This window comes from Haliotis rufescens, unplaced genomic scaffold (genome assembly GCF_023055435.1).
Source record: "Haliotis rufescens isolate VD_foot unplaced genomic scaffold, xgHalRufe1.0.p SCAF_32, whole genome shotgun sequence".
Taxonomy (NCBI): domain Eukaryota; kingdom Metazoa; phylum Mollusca; class Gastropoda; order Lepetellida; family Haliotidae; genus Haliotis; species Haliotis rufescens.
This window is the reverse complement of record NW_025964024.1, coordinates 2632854-2655723: the sequence shown is the minus strand read 5'-3', so window position 1 is coordinate 2655723 and position 22870 is coordinate 2632854. Positions and strand designations below refer to the sequence as shown.

The 22870-nt window shown below is 42.3% G+C and overlaps 1 protein-coding gene across 1 annotated transcript in view; it reads right to left on the bottom strand.

Annotated features, from left to right (window-relative positions):
* Positions 1 to 22870, bottom strand: part of LOC124152081 (RNA-binding protein 28-like) — a 56017-nt gene that overhangs the window by 28369 nt on the left and 4778 nt on the right. Inside the window, exons 7-20 of the mRNA XM_048380717.1 lie at positions 22767 to 22842; positions 21620 to 21712; positions 19448 to 19504; positions 17398 to 17553; positions 15082 to 15168; positions 14401 to 14461; positions 14006 to 14115; positions 13184 to 13257; positions 11522 to 11663; positions 10943 to 11007; positions 9537 to 9692; positions 6940 to 7080; positions 6198 to 6272; positions 3488 to 3790 (exon numbers count right to left, since the gene is read on the bottom strand). Coding sequence (XP_048236674.1) covers positions 3488 to 3790; positions 6198 to 6272; positions 6940 to 7080; positions 9537 to 9692; positions 10943 to 11007; positions 11522 to 11663; positions 13184 to 13257; positions 14006 to 14115; positions 14401 to 14461; positions 15082 to 15168; positions 17398 to 17553; positions 19448 to 19504; positions 21620 to 21712; positions 22767 to 22842 — 1596 coding nt within the window. The remainder of the gene's footprint in view (positions 1 to 3487; positions 3791 to 6197; positions 6273 to 6939; positions 7081 to 9536; positions 9693 to 10942; positions 11008 to 11521; positions 11664 to 13183; positions 13258 to 14005; positions 14116 to 14400; positions 14462 to 15081; positions 15169 to 17397; positions 17554 to 19447; positions 19505 to 21619; positions 21713 to 22766; positions 22843 to 22870) is intronic.

Genomic DNA, 22870 nt, shown 5'->3' with positions numbered 1-22870 from the left:
CGCCTTGGATAACTGTGCATCTGTGCCCCAGACCGCCAAGGAGCAAGTAATGGTGGTTCTTGGAGAGAAAAGAGTTTTATCGCTTGTCTAGTTTGTTGGGGCAGTATACCATAGCTTGCTTTCAATTTGTGGGTCAGTGCTTAGTATAACACCTGCTCACTCTGGCAGACCTGTTATTACACATATAGACAGCCTATTCATGAAGCTGTCGTATCGCTAAGATTGGCGTAAAGGAGGTGTAGCCAAACAAATCTTCCCTCAGTCTATTCTCAAAGCTGTCAGTGATACGTTATCCTGAGTTTAACACAAAAATTAAGGCAGGGTCGGACCTGTCTTAGGAGTTTACAACAGGAACAATGGCAACCAAAAGACATCTTGTTGAAGAAAACACTTCGACAGTATGGGTCTGCTGTATCATTTCTGACCACAAAACTGAGTTTTTTCCACTTGCACTTTCAAAACCTGAACAACAGATGCTAGCAAACCTCGCTGAAATGTTGTATTTATCAATAATGACTCATGCCTAACTGCAAGTCAATAACAGATGTCAGCATAACAATCATTCCAAATAAAAAATTTTGTGAAACAAGATTTTTCGTATATTTCAGTCGAAAAACTAGCAGCGTATGTGCATGCTATCGCAATGACCGTGACTTTTTCTTGTGAATGGCAGTTAATTCATATGGAGAGTGACCGTGGTTTCCCTGTGACTATGAACACAACATATGAAATATATAGCATGTAACAGATTGAGCACCTTGTTGATTATGTGCAGCCAATGGCATGCTGTTTGAAAATCAATTAATCCATGAATGATTATTCCATTATGAAAGATGAAAGAAAACGATTCAAGCTTATTCTTCAGTGTTGTGTAAAAAATACTTAAGATATATAAGGTCGGTTTACAACGATTCAAACTTATTCTTCAGTGTTGTGTAAAAAATACTTAAGATATATAAGGTCGGTTTACAACGATTCAAACTTATTCTTCAGTGTTGTGTAAAAAATACTTAAGATATATAAGGTCGGTTTACAACGATTCAAGCTTATTCTTCAGTGTTGTGTAAAAAATACTTAAGATATATAAGGTCGGTTTACAACGATTCAAACTTATTCTTCAGTGTTGTGTAAAAAATACTTAAGATATATAAGGTTGGATTACAACGATTCAAGATTATTCTTCAGTGTTGTGTAAAAAATACTTAAGATATATAAGGTCGGTTTACAACGATTCAAGCTTATTCTTCAGTGTTGTGTAAAAAAATACTTAAGATATATAAGGTCGGTTTAAAATCTAGGTAGGTTGATTCACATTCCTTTCCAAATTATCAATCTGCTCTCAGGGAGCGTTGCATAAACCATTTGTAAACCACATCGCAGTTTGCGGGACATCCTGTATGTGTGGACGCATGTTTCCTTGTTCTTTGTTCAGGATTTCCTTCTCACATCCAGCAAAAGGATGTTAGTTCAATTGTGTTTGACAACCTGTCTGTTTTTGGCATGTGACCATACCGATATGATGCACTTATTTCTTGTCCTTGTAGATAGTATCACGTTTATTAGGCTTAGCAAAATAAAAGAATTGGTTCTCAGGCAATGGTTTTTGAAAATATAGTGTGGGTGGGTGGTGTCTTCTTTTTTTTCTCTTTTTTGGGGGTTGTTCAAACTAGTATGTAACCAAATAAAAAGTTGTGTAATATCATCCTAGGAATACAGTATTTGACTACTGTTGGACTTGGAATATTTAAGGATTTTAGCTTAGCCTTTGATGTGACAGTTCGCAGGAGATAGATCAAGATTAAAGGACATGACAATGAATCCCGAACGTGTAACAACGCAACATACATGAATAGAGGATATTTACAAAGTTATTTAGCAAGTTCTATTTTTATTTCTATTGTGTGGGGTTCAAGGAGGATATAGGCATCTGTGATTAACTTTCTTGAAAATTTGCTTTTATTTAATATGCTCAGAAGACATGCATGAACAACCTTATTCTATGTTAAGTTAAATCAGTATCGATATGCAAATTTGATCATCTGGCATTATGTCCAAAGGCTTTTTACTTTTCCTTGTGATTGTTCCCTAGACCCAGGGCAGCATAGTTATCGAAAGCTGCAGTCTGAAGTACAGTCAAGTCGTTAATCCGACACTCGTTAATATGACAATTGGCTTTATACGACACTAATGATGGGAACCGATTAAATCAATGCTATTTAGACCAGTTAATCCGACAGCACTCCCGACTCCGACACACCTAATTTGCAATGAATTACCGAAATCACTCAATCATCATCATCATCATCATCATCATCAGTCTCGTTTATCCGACACAGTGATGAGCGTACTCCGTGGTTATTTGCCCGCGAGTAAACAGCCAGTGTTTTGATGCGAGACGAGTCGGCTGGTAGCTGCATATTACAAAGCTGCAGAGATACACTTTGCTCAACAATAAACAATTAAGGCTTTAAATAAAGAAAACAGGATTAATCACATGCTTAGATTACATCAATCTCATTAAAATCAGATACAAGTTCTCGCTATTACCGAGGACATCCCATTACAGGTCACGTCAGAAGAACCTTTCGCGAACTACGACCGACAAACCTTGGTACTACTTAATTTCGTTTATCAGACATACTCACAAATCCGACAAAATCATATGCAACCAGCCACGTCGGATTAACGGGACTTGACTATAATATTGTAAACAATGTCATGATAAGTTGACTTGTTTCACTGTGTAGCATTTAGTCTAGTCGTTGTTTGAGTTGAACGTTGTTGTTTCTCAGGTTAAAAAGGGCACAGCTATCGTCCTAGCTTTGTCTACAAATTATTTCAGTTACAGGTGTTCTTATAAACTGAATGAAAAGAACGCTGTAAAATGTAAGACCCTGTTTATATTGGCAAAAAATTGACATGGTTGCAACACATTTGCTACGTCCCACAACTGCCACGTGGCTCATGTCATGCTCCTTGAAAGCAAAATCGGTGTCATTGCTACTTATTTCTGCATATATTTTTTATCACATTTTCGTTTTCCCTTTGCATCATCCTTTGAATTCTGTATATTTATCTTCAATGCTTGCTGTATGTTTTTTTAAGGAAAGTAGCTTACGATTATATCCTTCATTGATCAATTGTACATAACAACAAATATTTATCACAACATCAACATCTATCTTCAATAGCAGTTTAAGCGTTTATCATTAAAACTTATATATAATTTAATAAACAATAACAATAAAAGTTTGATCTAGAAAATTCCCAGAATAATGGTTGACGTCTTTGGGATACACACAGCTTGTTTTACCTGCTTCCCAACAGAGCTCGCTGTCATAAGTAAGATGACGTTGTGAAAGATTTAAGACATCTTCAAGAATAGCTGTCACAGCAGTCAAAATATAAATCATAAGTTGCCAAGATTTGTCTTAGCTGAGACAGCTTCGTGACTAGTCTGTCAGACCTTAAGACAAAATATGATTACCTTTTCAGAAATATTTGATGCTGGCCTCTTCTGACCTTTCCTCATGTGATCCTTCTTCTCTCCCTTTCCCTGCCCTTGACCTTGGCCTTGCCCTTGCCTGGACTTGTGCCTGACTTTAGCCCCTGAGTGAGATGGCAGACCTTTAGGCCCTGTCCACAGCTTCCTGGCCACAAGGTCCTGCTCGCTCTTCCTCTTGGCACTGGCTTTCACCTGACCCAGTTTCACCGACACAGACTTCTGGGAGCTGCTTCCCCCTTTGGTGTCTTCTGACGTATCCTTCTTCATCACCGCAGCTTTCCGAGCCTGGAAAGAAAAACAGCAGAATTTGAATGAGTGATTTTTTTAATGTTTTTCCTCCAACCATCTTCCCAAGGCAAGGGAGTTAACTGACTGTAAAAGTCCAGTTCTCACCCTTGCCAAATTGGGCTAACTCCCTTGCCTCGGGAAGATGTCCTCCCACAAAATATCCTATATCTCTCCTAAACAAAAATGGACTACAATGTACCGACAGGTCCATGTCACAACAGTAGTATGAATGACAGGATACATCTACATGAATAAGGTAGTGAATGGAATTTTCAAGCTAAATCACTGTACATATGACAGAGCATCATTAAATGTACAAACCTATTCAGATGTTGCAGGCTAAGTATTATTTATTGTTTAATGCCACACTCAGCAATATTCCAGCTACTTGTAAGAGGCGGATAACAGGAATGATTTAGAACCAAAGTTGCCACCCGTGAAGATCCGGGTTAGAATTGGTCTTCAGCAACCTATGCTTGTCATATGAGGCGACTGATGGGACAACTCTGATCAGGTTCGCTGACTTGGTTGATGTCAATCACTGGCTTGTCTGGTCCAGACTTGATTATTTAAAGACTGAAGTCATAAAGCTTGAAGGTGGTGGTGGTTTGTTGTTTAACGCCGCACTCAGCAATATTCCAGCTATATGACGGCGGTCTGTAAATAATCGAGTCTGGACCAGACAATCCAGTGATTAATATCATGAGCATCGATCCACGCAACATAAAGCTTGGAATATTGCTGAGAAGGGTGTTAAACAACAAACACAATGTCAGCTTGTAATTAAAACTCTGGACCAGAATACCCAGCCGTGGACATTATGAGAAGGACTGTAAGACTAAGGCTCAATACATCTGGAGGAAGAGAACCTTTGTGCGACAGGGCATGTCAAGATCATGTGGGAGGGATACTCCACGGATCAAAATAAGTGGATCCAGCTGAGGTATTGCGGTACATTGGAGCACTGTGTCACCTGTGTCCTTTCCCTCTTTTGATGGTTGGATGTGAGTGAGTGAGTGAGTGAGTGAGTGAGTGAGTGAGTGAATGGGTGGATGGTTGTGAGTGAGTGAGTGGGTGGTTGTGAGTGAGTGATTGAGTGGGTGGTTGTGAGTGAGTGAGTGAGTGGATGGTTGTGAGTGAGTGAGTGGGTGGTTGTGAGTGAGTGAGTGAGTGAGTGAATTGGTGGATGGTTGTGAGTGATTGAGTGAGTGGATGGTTGTGAGTGAGTGAGTGAGTGGGTGGTTGTGAGTGAGTGAGTGAGTGGGTGGTTGTGAGTGAGTGAGTGGGTGGTTGTGAGTGAGTGAGTGAGTGAGTGGATGGTTGTGAGTGATTGAGTGGTTGTGAGTGAGTGAATTGGTGGATGGTTGTGAGTGAGTGAGTGAGTGGGTGGTTGTGAGTGAGTGAGTGAATTGGTGGATGGTTGTGAGTGAGTGAGTGAGTGGGTGGTTGTGAGTGATTGAGTGAGTGGATGGTTGTGAGTGAGTGAGTGGGTGGTTGTGAGTGAGTGAGTGAGTGGGTGGTTGTGAGTGATTGAGTGAGTGGATGGTTGTGAGTGAGTGAGTGAGTGGGTGGTTGTGAGTGAGTGAGTGAGTGGGTGGTTGTGAGTGAGTGAGTGAGTGGGTGGTTGTGAGTGATTGAGTGAGTGAGTGAGTGGGTGGTTGTGAGTGAGTGAGTGAGTGGGTGGTTGTGAGTGAGTGAGTGAGTGAGTGGATGGTTGTGAGTGAGTGAGTGAGTGAATTGGTGGATGGTTGTGAGTGAGTGAGTGAGTGGGTGGTTGTGAGTGAGTGAGTGAGTGAATTGGTGGATGGTTGTGAGTGAGTGAGTGAGTGGGTGGTTGTGAGTGAGTGAGTGAATTGGTGGATGGTTGTGAGTGAGTGAGTGAGTGGGTGGTTGTGAGTGAGTGAGTGAATTGGTGGATGGTTGTGAGTGAGTGAGTGAGTGGGTGGTTGTGAGTGAGTGAGTGAGTGGATGGTTGTGAGTGAGTGAGTGAGTGAATTGGTGGATGGTTGTGAGTGAGTGGGTGGTTGTGAGTGAGTGAGTGAGTGAGTGAATTGGTGGATGGTTGTGAGTGAGTGAGTGAGTGGATGGTTGTGAGTGAGTGAGTGAGTGAGTGGGTGGTTGTGAGTGAGTGAGTGAGTGAGTGAGTGAGTGAGTGAGTGAGTGATTATTGTTTTACGGCGTTTTAGCAATATTCCAGCAATATCACGGTGGTGGCCACCAGAAATGGGCTTCACTCTACTGATGAAACCTATGAACACTGGTATATAGTGATAACCCATGGATCATTATAAGTGGATCCAGCGGAGGAACAGCGACACCTCAGAGCACTGAGTGAGTCCGTGACCCGGGCCCCGTCCCTCTGCTGTGTGCTACAGGGAGGAGCCAGATGCAGAATCACACGCACCTTCATCTTCTCCAGCTTCTTCTGGCGAATCAGCAGCATCCTCTGGTCCTCCAGGGAGAAGTGGACGATCAGCCTCTGCAGCAACACAAACACCACACACGATCAGGCAAGAAGCAATTGGCAAGGACTGACAACAAGTCATAAGGTGAGTGGGGAGTTGGGTTTAACGCCGCTTTTAACAGTATTCCAGTTATATCACGGCGGTCAGCTTAATGTGGGAGGAAAGCCCGAAGGGATGCATGTCGCAGATGTTTACCACTTTGGTGAAACACACAAGCACGGGTATGGTGCTGACAAACCTAGAAACATAATTGGAGCAAACCAGGATTCGAACCCACAGTCATAGGTTTCTGGCATGCCCAAGGGACACAACTCTGCACAGCGAAACGCTGCACCACTGGGCCACCCGTGACCCCTACAAGTCATAAGGACTGACAACATGTCATAAGGACACTTAAAGGACTCGATCTGACAAACTGAAGAATATGAACTTCTCAATGAAGCCTCCAATCTCATTAGAGAGGAGGCCTGAACATCAGTATGACAACACTCAACACAAATTTGAGAAGTGACTTCAAAAACTTGTAACTGCGACATTATTGGTTCAAATAACGCATCACTAATCCTATGAAATAAGTTGCAAATATGTTGCTAGGGGAACAGGATTGGATACTTTTTACTGGACAGCCAGCAAGTGTATACAAAGGCACAAGAGATATAGGAATTGAGAGTACTGTCTGACCTTGCCGCCATGCACTGTGTTGTTGATTGTCTTCAGGGCTTCCAGAGCATGTTGGTGTTCCGAGAAATCCACAAACGCATATCCCCGAGACTTGCCCTTGCTCTTGTTGGTCACCCGGGTTGTGTCCCGCATGATCCGACACTACACAACACAACACAACACGTATCAGTAAGTAAGCACAACAGACGATAAGTAGATGACATAAAGCAAAAAGGCATCGTCACCAACATCACATCAACATCTGCAGCACAACATCATCAGGAAGCTGGTGTGGAGAATCCTGGTCTGTTGGTGTGGAAGAATATAAATAAAAAGATATTTCCGATTACTTTCCAATCTGCTGCCATGTGAGCAGTGTCTTACGGTCTTATCTTTTGTATGCACGGTTGTTTTTGTCATTTATACATGTTTACTTTGGGAAGAACGAAGAAAAAGTGTTTTTTGTTGTTGTTTTTCCCCATGTTACTTTATTGTAGGTTCTGCAGAATCTGAAACCAACTAAATCAAGAGTCGTCAGAAGATAACAAATCCCTCCGGTTCCCACAAATTTGAAAGAACAAATCATCTGACTGTTACTTCAGTCCAGCTTGATGAGAGAATTGCTATCGATTCTGTCTGTCTGTTTACAAGAGTAGTTATTGAGCTATCAAAATATCAAAACAATACCATGGAATTGGGATTCAAAACTTTGTATTTCTATGTCAGGTACACACCAATATCAACAGAGTCAAAGTCAAACTTGTTGCCATGGAAACAGAACTATATATTCTAAAAATCCCAAAGTAGGAAAAGGCACCAGTTGACAACTTGGTTTTTGTGTGTGCACAGTTTCAAGTAAGCTTACCTATTAGTTTTAGAGAAATTGTCCAGACAAACACACCACTTTGAACAGAGTCAAAGTCAAACTTGTTGCCATGGAAATATGAATTTTTATTTTTTTCTTAAATTCCTAAATGACAAAAGGCACTACTTCATCCCTTGGTTAATACATGTGCTCTGGCAAAAGTTATCCCCACCACACAAGCCCACCCCCTACACCAGATAACTTGATATATACTGAACAACAAAAGTTCCTGTGACATTGAATAAGATTTAATGCAAAGTTATGTTATTAACCAAACTGAAACAATTTCGGTTTGCAACAGATAAAAGACTCCTATAAGTGTTCAAATGGTTTAAATTGCCATACTGACTTCAGAAAATGCGTGATTTCATAAAAAAATGAACATGCCAAAATGTCAATTTATAAATCAATAGCGTGTGTGTCCACCTCTGATTGCGATGCAAGCAACACATCTTCGTCTCATGGAATGGACCAGGCATCGCACAAATTCCTGTGGGATATCTGTCCATATCTGTTGGAGCATGTTTCGAAGTTCCTGGAGTGTCTGTGGAACACGTGGTTGAAGTCGATGGCGCCGATCCATCTCATCCCACATGTGCTCGATTGGTGAGAGATCAGGGGAGTGAGCCGGCCAGGGGATGATATTCACGTTGTTTTGTTGAAGAGAATCCTGAACAAGTCGAACAATATGAGGCCGGGCGTCATGTTGAAAGGTAATGCCTGAGCCATGACAACGCAAAAACAGTAGAACAGGGCCGATGATCTCGTCATGGTAGCGCTGTCCATTGAGATTTCCCTCTACCACTATCGAACGGGTCCTTTGTCTTGCTGTAATCCCACCCCATACCATAACGCGGCCGCCCCCGAACCGATCTTCTTCCATGACACAATGATTGATGTAATGTTCATCTCGACGTCGGTACACTCGAATCCGTCCATCGCTGTGGACGGTGGTTTCCTGTCAAAATGGGACGTCTGGCGGTCTTCTGGCGACAATCCCTGCACATCTGAGGCGATGACGTACGGTTTGGGAAGATATTCGTCGAAAGCCAGGGATGCTTCTTGCAGTCACTGTTGCTGGCTGGAATCGTTTTCGTAGGTGTGTTGTACGAATCCAGTTGTCTTGTCGATTATTGGTTACACGTGGCCTGCCACACCGAGGATGGTCTCTGACTGCATTCGTCTGTTGCCAACGTTGCCATAAACACCAAATGGTGTTTCTGTGGACGTTAAATTGTCTTGAAACATCACGTTGACACGATCCTGCTTCAAGCATACCAACAGCTCGCAGACGCTCATTTTCTGACAGGCGTGGCATTTTGTAATGTTGAATAATTGCGTAATTTTGTTGTTTTTCTGAGTGGTTGTTGTCAGCACGATGCTAAACAACGCATATGGAATCCCGTTAACGTACATGTTTAACCTAAACAAAAGAACAGTCTGGAAAGGCTAATAGATGGTCTACATTGTATGGATTCAGTCATTAAGCCTGTAACTATCGTTCCGAATACCCCGTGTAAAAGTTTTCGAGGTTGCATGATTAGAAATCACATTCCGACTGTCACTTTCATGATCTGGTAAGCGAAGCTCTGATTGGTCGGATGAAAGGTCGTTCTGACGTGACCCCTAATGGGATGTCCTCAGATCTTTGTTTAGCGGTAGCGAGGACTAAGATCTGATTTTAATGAGATTGATAATGGTAATACCACTACCCTGATACTACTGTCCTTCCACTACCTTGGGTAAGACTTACCTCTGTTATATGTTTAGCTGCAACGTCTGTTGCTTCCAGTATTTTCTGTCTAAGCACCGCGTCTTCCATGGCAACGGGCAGGTTCTGGATACAGAGGCGGGTTGAGGACACAAAGATGTTTGCATTCTTCAGCTTCTGACGCATCTGCGATTCGATCTGTAGACACAAGGGACATAGTATGTTGTTTGTTGTTTGATGCTGCTCCTAGCAACATTCCAGCTATAAGCATCTGAACCAGACAATCCAGTGATCGCTATTAAGGAGAATGGTTGTTGGTGGGTTGGTTTGTTGTTTTACGCCGCACTCAGCAATATTCCTGCTATATGATGGCGGTCTGTAAATAATCAAGTCTGGACCAGACAATCCAGTGATTGATATCATGAGCATCGATCCATGTAATTGGGATCGATGACATGCTTCAACCAAGTCAGCGAGCTATTGACAGCAATGATCCACACCATCAGGTATGAGGACATGCAATGAATGAAGTCATCGAGTGAGTGAGTTGGGTTTAACGCCGCTTTTTAACAGTATTCCAGTTATATCGCGGCGTGTCAGCTTAATGTGGGAGGAAAGCCCGAAGTGATGCAGGTCTCAGACGTTTACCACTTCGGTGAAACCCACGAGCACGGGTATGGTGCTGACAAACCTAGAAACATAATCGGGGCAAACCGGGATTCGAACCCACGATCATAGGTTTCTGGCGTGCCCAAGGGACGCAACTCTGCACAGCGAATCGCGGCGCCTTAGACGACTGGGCCACCCGTGCCCCCTATGAAGTCATCGATTCTGACCACCTGATTCATTAAGTCGCCTCTTACAATCAGCATAGGCTACTGGACAGCACTTCTAACCTGGCGTCCCAAAGGGGCGACATAGGACGTAAGTTGTAAGCTTTGGTAAATAATATTAGAGATATCAAGGGATGAGAATGGATTTTTCCTTTTCAGCTGAAACTTCTTTTCAGTGGAGCGTGATTAATAATTTGGGGGTCAGGGTCATCAGATTTTAACAAATTTGTGGAAATTTGCGAATCCACAGATCTGAGGAAGATTCTCACCCCTGCATATCCCCACATGATTTGTAATCCACATACCAATCAATCACTGGTAATAATCCATTTTTCAGAAAACTGTTGATTGTGTGACATTCTACTCCAATAGTGTTAGCCAATGTTCATGTTATCGACCACTAGTTTTGTCTAGTCCTGATTACTTACAGACAGCCATGGTGGAATTGTTATAATGTTCACATTTTCAAAGAGAACTTGAAAGTTTAAAGAAAAGTGTTTGGAACAATGTTTAGAATCATAATATATTTTGTAGGTCAGTAGAAACATACACCTCCTTTCACTGAGGCTCTCTCTGTATTTAAACCAGTCTCACAGGAATTTTAGAGTTATCTACCTTGGCTCGTTTGTCAAGATCTGCCTTGGATATACCTTGAGCTGCCTGAGTGCCAGGTCGGATCACTGCAACATACAGACAACAGTCAGTAAACAACAACAGCTGCACCATCACATAGGCCACCATCAGTAAACAACACCAGGATTGGTGACAGAAGTCAACAACAGCCCTCTCTCACAAGGAATGGTGACAGAAGCCACCCACAGCTCACTCTCACAAGGAATGGTGACAGAAGCCACCCACAGCCCTTTCTCACAAGGAATGGTGACAGAAGCCACCCACAGTCCTCTCTCACAAGGATTGGTGACAGAAGCCACCCACAGCCCTCTCTCACAAGGAATGGTGACAGAAGTCACCCACAGCCCTCTCTCACAAGGAATGGTGACAGAAGTCACTCACAGCCCTCTCTCACAAGGAATGGTGACAGAAGCCACCCACAGCCCTCTCTCACAAGGAATGGTGACAGGAGCCACTCACAGCCCTCTCTCACAAGGAATGGTGACAGAAGCCACCCACAGCCCTCTCTCACAAGGAATGGTGACAGAAGCCACTCACAGAAGTGGTTTCTCCTTTACTTACAGCCCTCTCTCACAAGGAAGAGATTCCTCTTATCCAGCTTGTTTTCCTTCTTCTTTTCCTTGTCCATCAAATCATCAGCTTCTTTACGACTGACAGCATGTGAGAAGACCAACGGCCGGTCCATTATAGTGATGCCTCCATTCTGTAACACACCAATACTGTCTCATTTTCCTATACAAATGTGGCATGTATTGCTCCCAGTTCTGACTCCGGGGTGACTGGGGGCTCGGTGTAGGTGCCTCCATGGTGGTAAGCAAATTGTGAACTACCAAACTACCCTGTTTGCTTTTGATAGTTGATGTAAAGGCTAAACTGACAGAACCAAACTTGACAGATGTGAACATCCAATATATACATATCTAACAGTAAGACCTAGTCACACAAACCCAACCCCAGTCGCAAATATACACCTAACCTCAATCTAAGTCATACACATACATTGAACAAAAGATGTTTTGCTCATGAATATTTTAGGGGATATTTTCGTGAAATTGTGTGATCAGTCCTTATTACAAAAAACATCTCCAAAAATATTATCTCTAACATTTTTTGCTCAGTCTATATCTAACCCAGATCCTATTCACACATATATGTAACCCCAATCCCAGTCACAAATGTATCTTACCCCACTCCCAGTCACAAATGTATCTTACCTCACTCCCAGTCACAAATGTATCTTACCCAACTCCCAGTCACAAATGTATCTTACCCAACTCCCAGTCACAAATGTATCTTACCCAACTCCCAGTCACAAATGTATCTTACCCCACTCCCAGTCACAAATGTATCTTACCCCAATCCCAGTCACAAATGTATCTTACCCAACTCCCAGTCACAAATGTATCTTACCCAACTCCCAGTCACAAATGTATCTTACCCCAATCCCAGTCACAAATGTATCTTACCTCACTCCCAGTCACAAATGTATCTTACCCCACTCCCAGTCACAAATGTATCTTACCCCAATCCCAGTCACAAATGTATCTTACGCCACTCCAAGTCACAAATGTATCTTACCCCACTCCCAGTCACAAATGTATCTTACCCAACTCCCAGTCACAAATGTATCTTACCCCAATCCCAGTCACAAATGTATCTTACCCCAATCCCAGTCACAAATGTATCTTACCTCACTCCCAGTCACAAATGTATCTTACCCAACTCCCAGTCACAAATGTATCTTACCCCACTCCCAGTCACAAATGTATCTTACCCAACTCCCAGTCACAAATGTATCTTACCCCACTCCCAGTCACAAATGTATCTTACCCCACTCCCAGTCACAAATGTATCTTACCCGACTCCCAGTCACAAATGTATCTTACCCCACTCCCAGTCACAAATGTATCTTACCCCACTCCCAGTCACAAATGTATCTTACCCAACTCCCAGTCACAAATGTATCTTACCCCACTCCCAGTCACAAATGTATCTTACCCCAATCCCAGTCACACATTAATATCTAACCCCAATTCCAGTTCCACATTCCTATCTCACCCTTTCTATCCATTTTCCACTATCAACCATCATTTTGTACAAATTGATAAGCATTTTTCATACCCTTATTTGACCAACCTCTCTAAAATGAAAACTGTCCATCCTTACTTTCAGTAAATAGGTGATTTAAACCTCTACAAGCTACATACGATGGTTACCACTCACCCTGCTGGTGTCCTTTGACTTAGCCAAACACTTGTCGGCTTCCTCCACAGTGTCAAACTTGACAAATGCTGTGCCTGCAAGACACACAACCACAAGTTAACAAGCACTGATACCAGGGAAGCCTGGACTAACCTGAAGCTGAATGAGCAACAAGTCTGGTCTCACCTTTAGGGTGTTGAGCTTGGGGGTCTAACCGTTAGGGTGTTGAGAATAGTGGTCTAACCTTTCTGGTGTTGAATATATGGGTCTAATCTTTAGGGTGTTGAGTATAGGGTCTAACTGTGGTGTTACCTTTAGGGTGTTGAGTATATGGGTCTAACCTTTAGGGTGTTGAGTATATGGGTCTCACCTTTTGGGTGTTGAGTATAGGAGTCTAATCTTTAGGGTGTTGAGTATAGAGACCTAACCTTTAGGGTGTTGAGAATAGGGGTCTCACCTTTAGGGTGTTAAGTATATGGGTCTCATCTTTCGGGTGTTGAGTTTAGCATATTTAGGGGTCTAACATTAAGGGTGTTGAGTATAGCGGTCTAACCTTTAGGGTGTTGAGTATGGCGGTCTAACCTGTTGGGTGTGGAGTATAGGGGTCTAACCTTTAGGGTGTTGAGAATAGGGGTCTATCCTTTAGGGTGTTGAGTATAGGGGTCTATCCTTTAGGGTGTTGAGTATAGGGGTCTAACCTTTAGGGTGTTGAGTATAGCGGTCTAACCTTTAAGGTGTTGAGTATAGCAGTCTATCCTTTAGGGTGTTGAGGATAGGGGTCTAACCTTTAGGGTGTTGAGTATAGCGGTCTAACCTTTAGGATGTTGAGTATAGCGGTCTAACCTTTAGGATGTTGAGTGTAGGGGTCCATCACAAGTTTACAGTAGACAATATTGCCAAAGTCGGAGAGTACATCTTGCAAATCGTCTTCCTCACACCTGAAGGGAACATTTCTGGAAAATGATAGAAAAAATTCACAACAAAAGGTTAATGTCTGAAGGAAATCACAGAATATTTAATAACAGATTCTGTGTCAAAGTTAGGCAATCAGCAATTGTGATTAAAGGTTCTTGAGCTTCTTTGAAAAGTAGATAAGATATTTCACTGTCATATTATAGGAACTCCCCTGCCATTTCATTCAGTTAGGAGAATACTACACAGAACTGGAGCCCATAGCGTGGTTTGCTATATTCATTTTGGACAGTTGTACAGCACTTAGGTCCTGTTGCCATAGTTACCTGATAAAGAGAGTTTTCCCTTCACTGATGTCACTCTTTGCTTCAGGTTTCTTTTTCTTTTCTGCAAAAATATGAGTGGTTACCGTGGTTTCATCAAGTTTGTTTGTTGTTTAACGCCAAACTCTTGGCAATATTCCAGCTATATGACGGTGGTCTGTAAATAATCGAGTATGGACCAGACAATCCAGTGACTGATATCATGAGCATCGTTCTACACAATTGAGATACGATGACATGCATCAGCCAAGTCAGCTAGCCTGACAATCTGATCCCAATAGTTGCCTCTTACGATAAACAAGGTCGCCAATTACGGCAAGCATGGGTTGCTGAAGACCTATTCTAGCCCAGATCTTCACTGGTAGTGTGAAGAGGTGAGATGAAATGGAGTTTAACATCACATTCCAGGTTACTGCACTTATAGAGCAACGTGCATGCACGTGTGTGTGCGTGTGCTTGTACCAGTCCGGACTATTGTCGGTTTTCTTGTACTAGTCCACTAAGATATCATGAGCCGACCTGACCTTGTTTTAGGCTCTTAATGCCAAGCACCAGGCAGGGTAACAACAAGTACCATCTTTTAACATCTGGTATGATGTGGCCGGGGAAAGAACCACCGACCTTCTGCACTCTGGGCAGATGTGGTATCCACCACACGACGGAGCCACGGGTTCACTGACTTACTGGTTTTCTTTGTGTCATCTTCTGACTCGTCACTGTATCCCTCGTCACTGGACCCCTCGTCACTCGAACCCGAGCTGTCGGAATCCTCTGTGAAACCCAGAAGGCTTATATCAGAAACATAACATTCGTTTGGCCTGGCTAAAAAGATCGATAATCGGAGGTATCGTTGATGGGAGGAAATATCCACCATTATCGATATGAAATTTGTGTCACCAATGATATTTTACATAAACTAGTATGATGAAATAAAGTTTTAAGTTACCAAAGCAGACTTGTTTTTGTCCATTGCCGAAGACGGAAAGCAACTGATTTTGTTAAATCTTAAATGTCCACAAGGTAATCCATGCATAAATGTGTCACCACTCACCAGACGTGAAATGTTATGTATTGTCTCTTAGCTTTTTGTTTATTTGCTATAAGTTTCTTATCCGATATTTATCAATAATTGATAGATATTTAGTTGACAATTATCAATCTTCAAGATCTATATCGATAGCTAGCCCTCACATTCATACAGCACATACTGTAAATCGCGAAATTAATGCGATCACTGGACCCTAGCCAAAAATGCGACACCTCCTCCTCTCAAGCATCAGTGGATTTCTATCTAAAGATGTCCTCAGTCAGGTTTAGAATCCTCACCTTAATCCAACCTTACATTTATCCAATCACACGCCAAATAGCACTGCTTATTAGCGCTGAGTAAAGTACTTCCGCAAAAACAATACATGTGCGCTGGCTCGTGTCGGCCTTTGACACAGTCGCAATGAACAAAGGGTGGCGTCTGTCTGGACTTTCAGGTGTGATCAGTGATGACATAAGTGAGTAGAACTCTTGTCTTGACCCCAGCAGTGACAATTCACATGACGTAATTAGTGTCTGGATGACACTGTTTATATACTTCATATACAAGTGCTGCTCAATAAACAGTGGTGTGGAATACATCAGCGTATGTCTAAGTTGGTATTTTTGCTATCCAAAATGTCTTATTGTTGATATAGATGCGATGTTTCAAAATGAGAGCAAAGACCACTCGGATTTTTCGCATTTAATTCACGCTCGCGTTAATTTCAAGATTTACAGTATATCATATTTTGTAGTAGTGTACGGCAATACAGTTGTATACTCCCCAGGGAGCTGAGAATGATTCTTGAGTGCACAATGATCCAGTGACCGGGGTAATAGATACATACAATACATTTCATTACCAGTTATATTGGTGTAACAATAAAAGAATAATATGAGTTATGAATAATGTGAATAATAACAGAAACTGTTCAACCACCAGCTTATGCAGATTCTCCGTATTTCGGAATAACATTCACAGCGCCCTCTACCAATATGTAACTGCCCTACAATAACCCATCTTTGATCTCTGAAATTTGATTACAAACGATTCAGGGTTGTGATTCACCTGCAAAAATAAAGAACATCAACTTGCGACATAAAAGTACTGTATTGGGATACAAATCATATCACACCCATAGTATCGGGATACGTATCGTATCACCTCTAATATTTTGGTAATTATTGATATGATAATATAACTGTCCATAGCAAATATCAAATCTAATCACATTTCGCACTTTACCAAACAGATACCAGTAGTATCAGTACAAAAACTGAGCAGAGGCAAATACAGCACCGATGGAAATCTGTTTGATACATACGTAACACCTGAGCAAAACTGTAAGTGGGGTGGATCCCAGTCAGTGATATATCACAGAGGCCTGTAAGCAGTCCAGTCTGGACCAGTGGCTGATAGCATGAGCACCAATACATGCCATCAGGACACAATGACACACATTGTAACCACCCCACCCTCCTTCATGCCCCCAAAGCTAATAATAATGCTTAAATCCTACAAAGTTGCTGGAGGGGCAGTCGGGTAGCCTAGTGGTTAAAACGTTCACTCATCACGCCTAAGACCTGGTTTCGAATCCCGACATAGGTACAATGTGTGAAGCCCATTTCTGGTGTGCCCCGCCATGATATTGCTGGAATATTGCTAAAAGCGGCGTAAAACCAAACTCACTCACTACAAAGTTGCTGGAACTAAATGCAACAGAATGTACCAGTAGACTTATGCTGCCTACAACAGTACTTAATTGTTCAGGGCCTACTTACACAACAAGACTAATGTCATAACTCCAATACTTTAACAAGGTCTTTTTAATAGTTGCAGCAGTAAGTGCAGTTTGTGCATGTTTTAAAAATAATAAAATCTATAAAGTTAAATGAAACTTTTGAAATCAGCAGCAGCCATAACCATGGTTACTTGACATGGACATAGTCAATCATTTCATTTACACGAACCTTCAGGTTCTTCCTCTGAGTCTTCCTGCTCCTCCTCCTCCTCTGATGACATGGACTCACTGTCACTCCCTGCATTCTGGTCACTCTCACTCCCCTCCTCACTTTCTGCACTGAATGACCCCTCATCCACTTTTGAGGATGCGGCTGTATCTTTGTCTGTGCACAGGATGGAATATCACACAGCGTACATCACATACAGAATATCATACACAGTATTTTATAGGGCAGAGCAATTTGTTGTTAAACAATGTTGTAATTGTATTACATGGTTTCTGCTGCAATTCAGTAGCAGTTCACAGCATTGTGTTTTGACAATAATTGGTTGTCAGGAATGTGGTACTGTCTAATGTAAGCAGAGGTGTGGAAGTTACTATATTTAGCTGCTTATAGAGTCAAGTGTAATCTTAAATGTTCTAGAACAGCTAGACTAATCCAGCATGGAATAGAACCTTCTAGGAGATTTGTTTGGTTTGGTTGGTTTGTTGTTTAACACCTCACTCAGCAATATTCCAGCTATAATACGTCAGTCTGTAAATAATCGAGTCTGGACCAGACAATCCAGTGATTGATATCACCAGCATCGATCCACGCGATAGGGATCTATGACACGCATCAAACCAAGTCAGCGAACCTGACAACCTGATCCCGTTAGTCGCCTCTTACAACAAGCATAGTCGCCTTTTACGGCAAGCATGAGTTGCTGAAGACCTTTCTAGGAAATATTTGGACTATGTATGTGGGACAAAAGCATGCCTCTCTCATTTCACATTACATCAAGACCAGCAGTTGTGTGAAGATCATTGTTTTCACCTTGGATAGCCAGTCTAGGCTTGACCACTGATGCTGCTAGGTGAATATTATTATCACTGCTATTATTGATTATATTTTATACAGCCATTGAATTTTGTACTGCCACTCTATTGTGTACTGCCATTGTGATTGCTTTGCTGTAATTTGTATTGATTTGTAAACCTAGTCAATTTTATAATACAATTGTTAATTGTATAACATTGCATTGTTTTTTGTTGGTTTCACACTGGATTCTTTTACATTTAGATTTCTGGGTTAGCTTATTGTTTCAATTTTGAAGCCGACACGTAACAGTATTTATCATATACCTATCAATGATATGAGCATGTGCAACAGAGCCAAAATGGAGACGGTCATATGACATGGGGTGTAACAACCAGACACCCGCCGGACTGATACGGCTTGTCATTACATTTTGAATCAATATTACATCCCTTAGTGCGTTATCTGCTCATTTGCTCTGCTACCTTTCCTGTGACAATGACTTGCATTCACTTGCAATTATATACATTTTGCAAGTTTATGTAATGGTATATGATAAAAAGGTTATTATATGCCAGTTTTCATATCATACCCCATATCAAGCCTCGACCCCCACATCAGCCCAGTGGCCTTTGGCCCTTGAGCTGATATGGGGGGGGTCGAGGCTTGATGTGGGGTATGATATGAAAACTGTGATATACTGACCTCTAATTGTCAGACTGTATACAACACACGGTTATATCACACTCTACATATCACACTCTGCATATCACACACTATATATCATACACTGCATATCACACGCAGTATATCACACATGGTATATTGCACACAGTACATCACACATGGTATATTGCACACAGTATATCACACACTGTATATCACACATGGTATATCGCACATGGTATATCGTACATGATATATCACATGGTATATCACACACAGTATATCACACACACACACAGTATATCCCACATGGTATATCGCACAGGTTACATCGCACACAGTATATCCCACATGGTATATTGCACATGGTATATTGCACACAGTATATCGAACATGGTATATCGCACATGGTATATCACACATGGTATATCGCACACGGTATATCGCACACAGTATATCACACACTGTAGATCACACAATGGTATATTACACATGGTTTATCACACACAATATATCACACAGTATATCACACACTGTATATCACATATATATCACACACTACACTAAGAAGACAGTGGGGCAAGTATCTCACCTTTCAGTGCCTCGTATGTATGCTTGCTCAATGCCCAGTCCACTGCTACAGGCCGACCTACAACGGAGGGGACACATGCTCGTGATGCTCTGCAACTCGGGATAGAACATAACCTTCCAGAATACAAAGTAGGCTGTTATCAACTGACTTCCTTACGCTTGGGTACTAAGATGGGCTTTGATTAACTTACCTCCTATATCGACTGTCTTCATGTAACTATTCCACGTACACATTGTTCCCATTTATTAGTCATGCCATGTATCCTCTAGCCTGTTTACCGCCTACCTCTGTGTACCATCTATCTCTGTGTACCACCTATCCCTTGTACCATATATCTCCTTGTGCCACATATCTCCTTGTAACACCTATCTCCTTGTACCATCTATATCTGTGTACCACCAATCCCTTGTATCACCTATCTTCATGTACCACCTATCCCTTGTACCATCTATCTCTGTGAACCACCTATCTCTGTGTACCACGTATCTCCGTGTACCAGCTATCCCTTGTTCCACCTATCTTCATGTACCACTTATCCCTTGTACCATCTATATCTGTGTACCATCTATCTCTGTGTACCATGTATCTCCTTGTACCACCTTTCTCCTTGAGCCACCTATCCCTTGTACCACCTATCTCCTTGTACCATCTATCCCTTGTACCATCTATCTCCATGTTTCGCCTATCTCTGTGTACCATGTATCTCCTTGTACCACCTATCTCCTTGTGCCACCTATCCCTTGTACCATCTATCTTCATGTACCACCTATCTCTGTGTACTACGTATCTCCATGTACCGCTTACGTCTGTGTACCACCTATCTCCTTGTGCCACCTATTTCTGTGTACTACGTATCTCCGTGTACCACCTATCCCTTGTACCATCTATCTCCATGTACTGCCTATCTCTGTGTACTACGTATCTCCGTGTGCCACCTATCCCTTGTACCATCTATCTCCATGTACCGCCTATCTCTGTGTACTACGTATCTCCATGTACCACCTATCTCTGTGTACTACGTATCTCCATGTACCGCTTACGTCTGTGTACCACCTATCTCCTTGTGCCACCTATTTCTGTGTACTACGTATCTCCGTGTACCACCTATCCCTTGTACCATCTATCTCCATGTACCACCTATCTCTGTGTACCACGTATCTCCGTGAACCACCTATCCCTTGTACCACCTATCCCTTGTACCACCTATCTCCGTGTACCACCTATCCCTTGTACCATCTATCTCCATGTTTCGCCTATCTCTGTGTACCATGTATCTCCTTGTACCACCTATCTCCTTGTGCCACCTATCCCTTGTACCATCTATCTTCATGTACCACCTATCTCTGTGTACTACGTATCTCCATGTACCGCTTACGTCTGTGTACCACCTATCTCCTTGTGCCACCTATTTCTGTGTACTACGTATCTCCGTGTACCACCTATCCCTTGTACCATCTATCTCCATGTACCGCCTATCTCTGTGTACCACGTATCTCCGTGTACAACCTATCCCTTGTACCACCTATCCCTTGTACCACCTATCTCCGTGTACCACCTATCCCTTGTACCATCTATCTCCATGTTTCGCCTATCTCTGTGTACCATGTATCTCCTTGTACCACCTATCTCCTTGTGCCACCTATCCCTTGTACCATCTATCTTCATGTACCACCTATCTCTGTGTACTACGTATCTCCATGTACCACTTACGTCTGTGTACCACCTATCTCCTTGTGCCACCTATTTCTGTGTACTACGTATCTCCGTGTACCACCTATCCCTTGTACCAGCTATCTTCATGTACCACCTATCCCTTGTACCATCTATATCTGTGTACCACCTATCCCCTTGTACCATCTATCTCAATGTACCGCCTATCTCTGTGTACCATGTATCTCTGTGTACCACCAATCCCTTGTACCACCTATCTACGTGTACCAACTATCTCCAACTACCACCTGTCAGATGTACCCTCCATCGTCATCCTCACCACAAAGCAGTCATCACACAAAATGTATTCTCCTGTATCCATATGCCTATTGCCCAAGGTACAGTGCACTATATCCACCTTTTACAAACTTAAACTGATAATTGACTAACACTGAATAACCTGACACTATGTCATGTCGTAGATAAATGTGACTACCTCTCAAAGTGCTCTTTTTAACTGACCTTTTAACTTGACACCATTCATACCAGATATTGCTGCCTCAGCATCCTTGATATTGGTGAACTGAACGAACCCGAACCCAGTCTTCTTGCCATCTGAAACATTTAATATCACGTGTACACATTGAGAAATAAACCTTCAATCAATCAGCTATCAAAACTAGTTACTGTCAGTGATTATCACATCTACAATAATATGCACATACCACACATGAGGTGAGGTGAAATGTGTTTTTTTACGTCACGTCAAGATTAATGTGCTTATATAGCGATGTGCGTTTGTGCGTGCTTGTACTAGTCTGGACTCATGTCGTTATTATAGTGCTAGCCTACTGAGATACCATGCCGCAGTTTCCACTAGACCAAGGAGGCAATCCATACCACACATAAAAATCACTTGATGAGATGTGTTTCAACAAGAGAAGCAAATTCTCCATGTACATCAGCATTAAAATGTCGAAGCTGGAAAAAGCACTCCTAGCTATCAGGCACCAGCATTACCGTATCACCCCCAACACATTTTGTTTATAGTAGATATAAATTGTATTTGTTTGTTTATGTGTCATTTAACATCGTACTCAGTAATATTCCAGATATATGACAGCGGTTTGTAAGTCATCAAGTCTGGACCAGACAATCCAGTGAAGATATTCTGAACAGTCGGGGTACAATATCGCACCATCAACCATGTCACTGACTGAGTGAGTGAGTTGGGTTTAACGCCGCTTTTAACAGTATTCCAGTTATATCACGGCGTGTCAGCTTAATGTGGGAGGAAAGCCCGAAGTGATGCAGGTCTTAGATGTTTACCACTTCAGCGAAACCCACAAGCATGGGTATGGTGCTGACCAACCTAGAAACATAATCGGGGCGAACTGGGATTCAAACCCACAATCACAGGTTTCAGGCGTGTCCAAGGGACGCAACTCTGCACAGCGAATTGCGTCGCCTTAGACGACTGGGCCACCGTGCTCCCCACTGACTGACTGAGTGTGACCACCTGACCCATTTGGTACCCCACACAACCAGCATAGGTGGCTGGGGACCAACTCTAAAACAGAATCGTAGAATGACAACTAGTTGGTTCCAGCTTCTTAATCACTGGTAATATTTAACTATTTTTACGAACATGAGAGGACATTTGACTAACCTGGTTTAGTGGGAATGGTAACGTCAGTCAGTTCCCCGAAGCCCTCAAAGTGAGAGCGCAGTTCTTCATCTCCTAACTGGGAACAACACATTGCAGACATCATA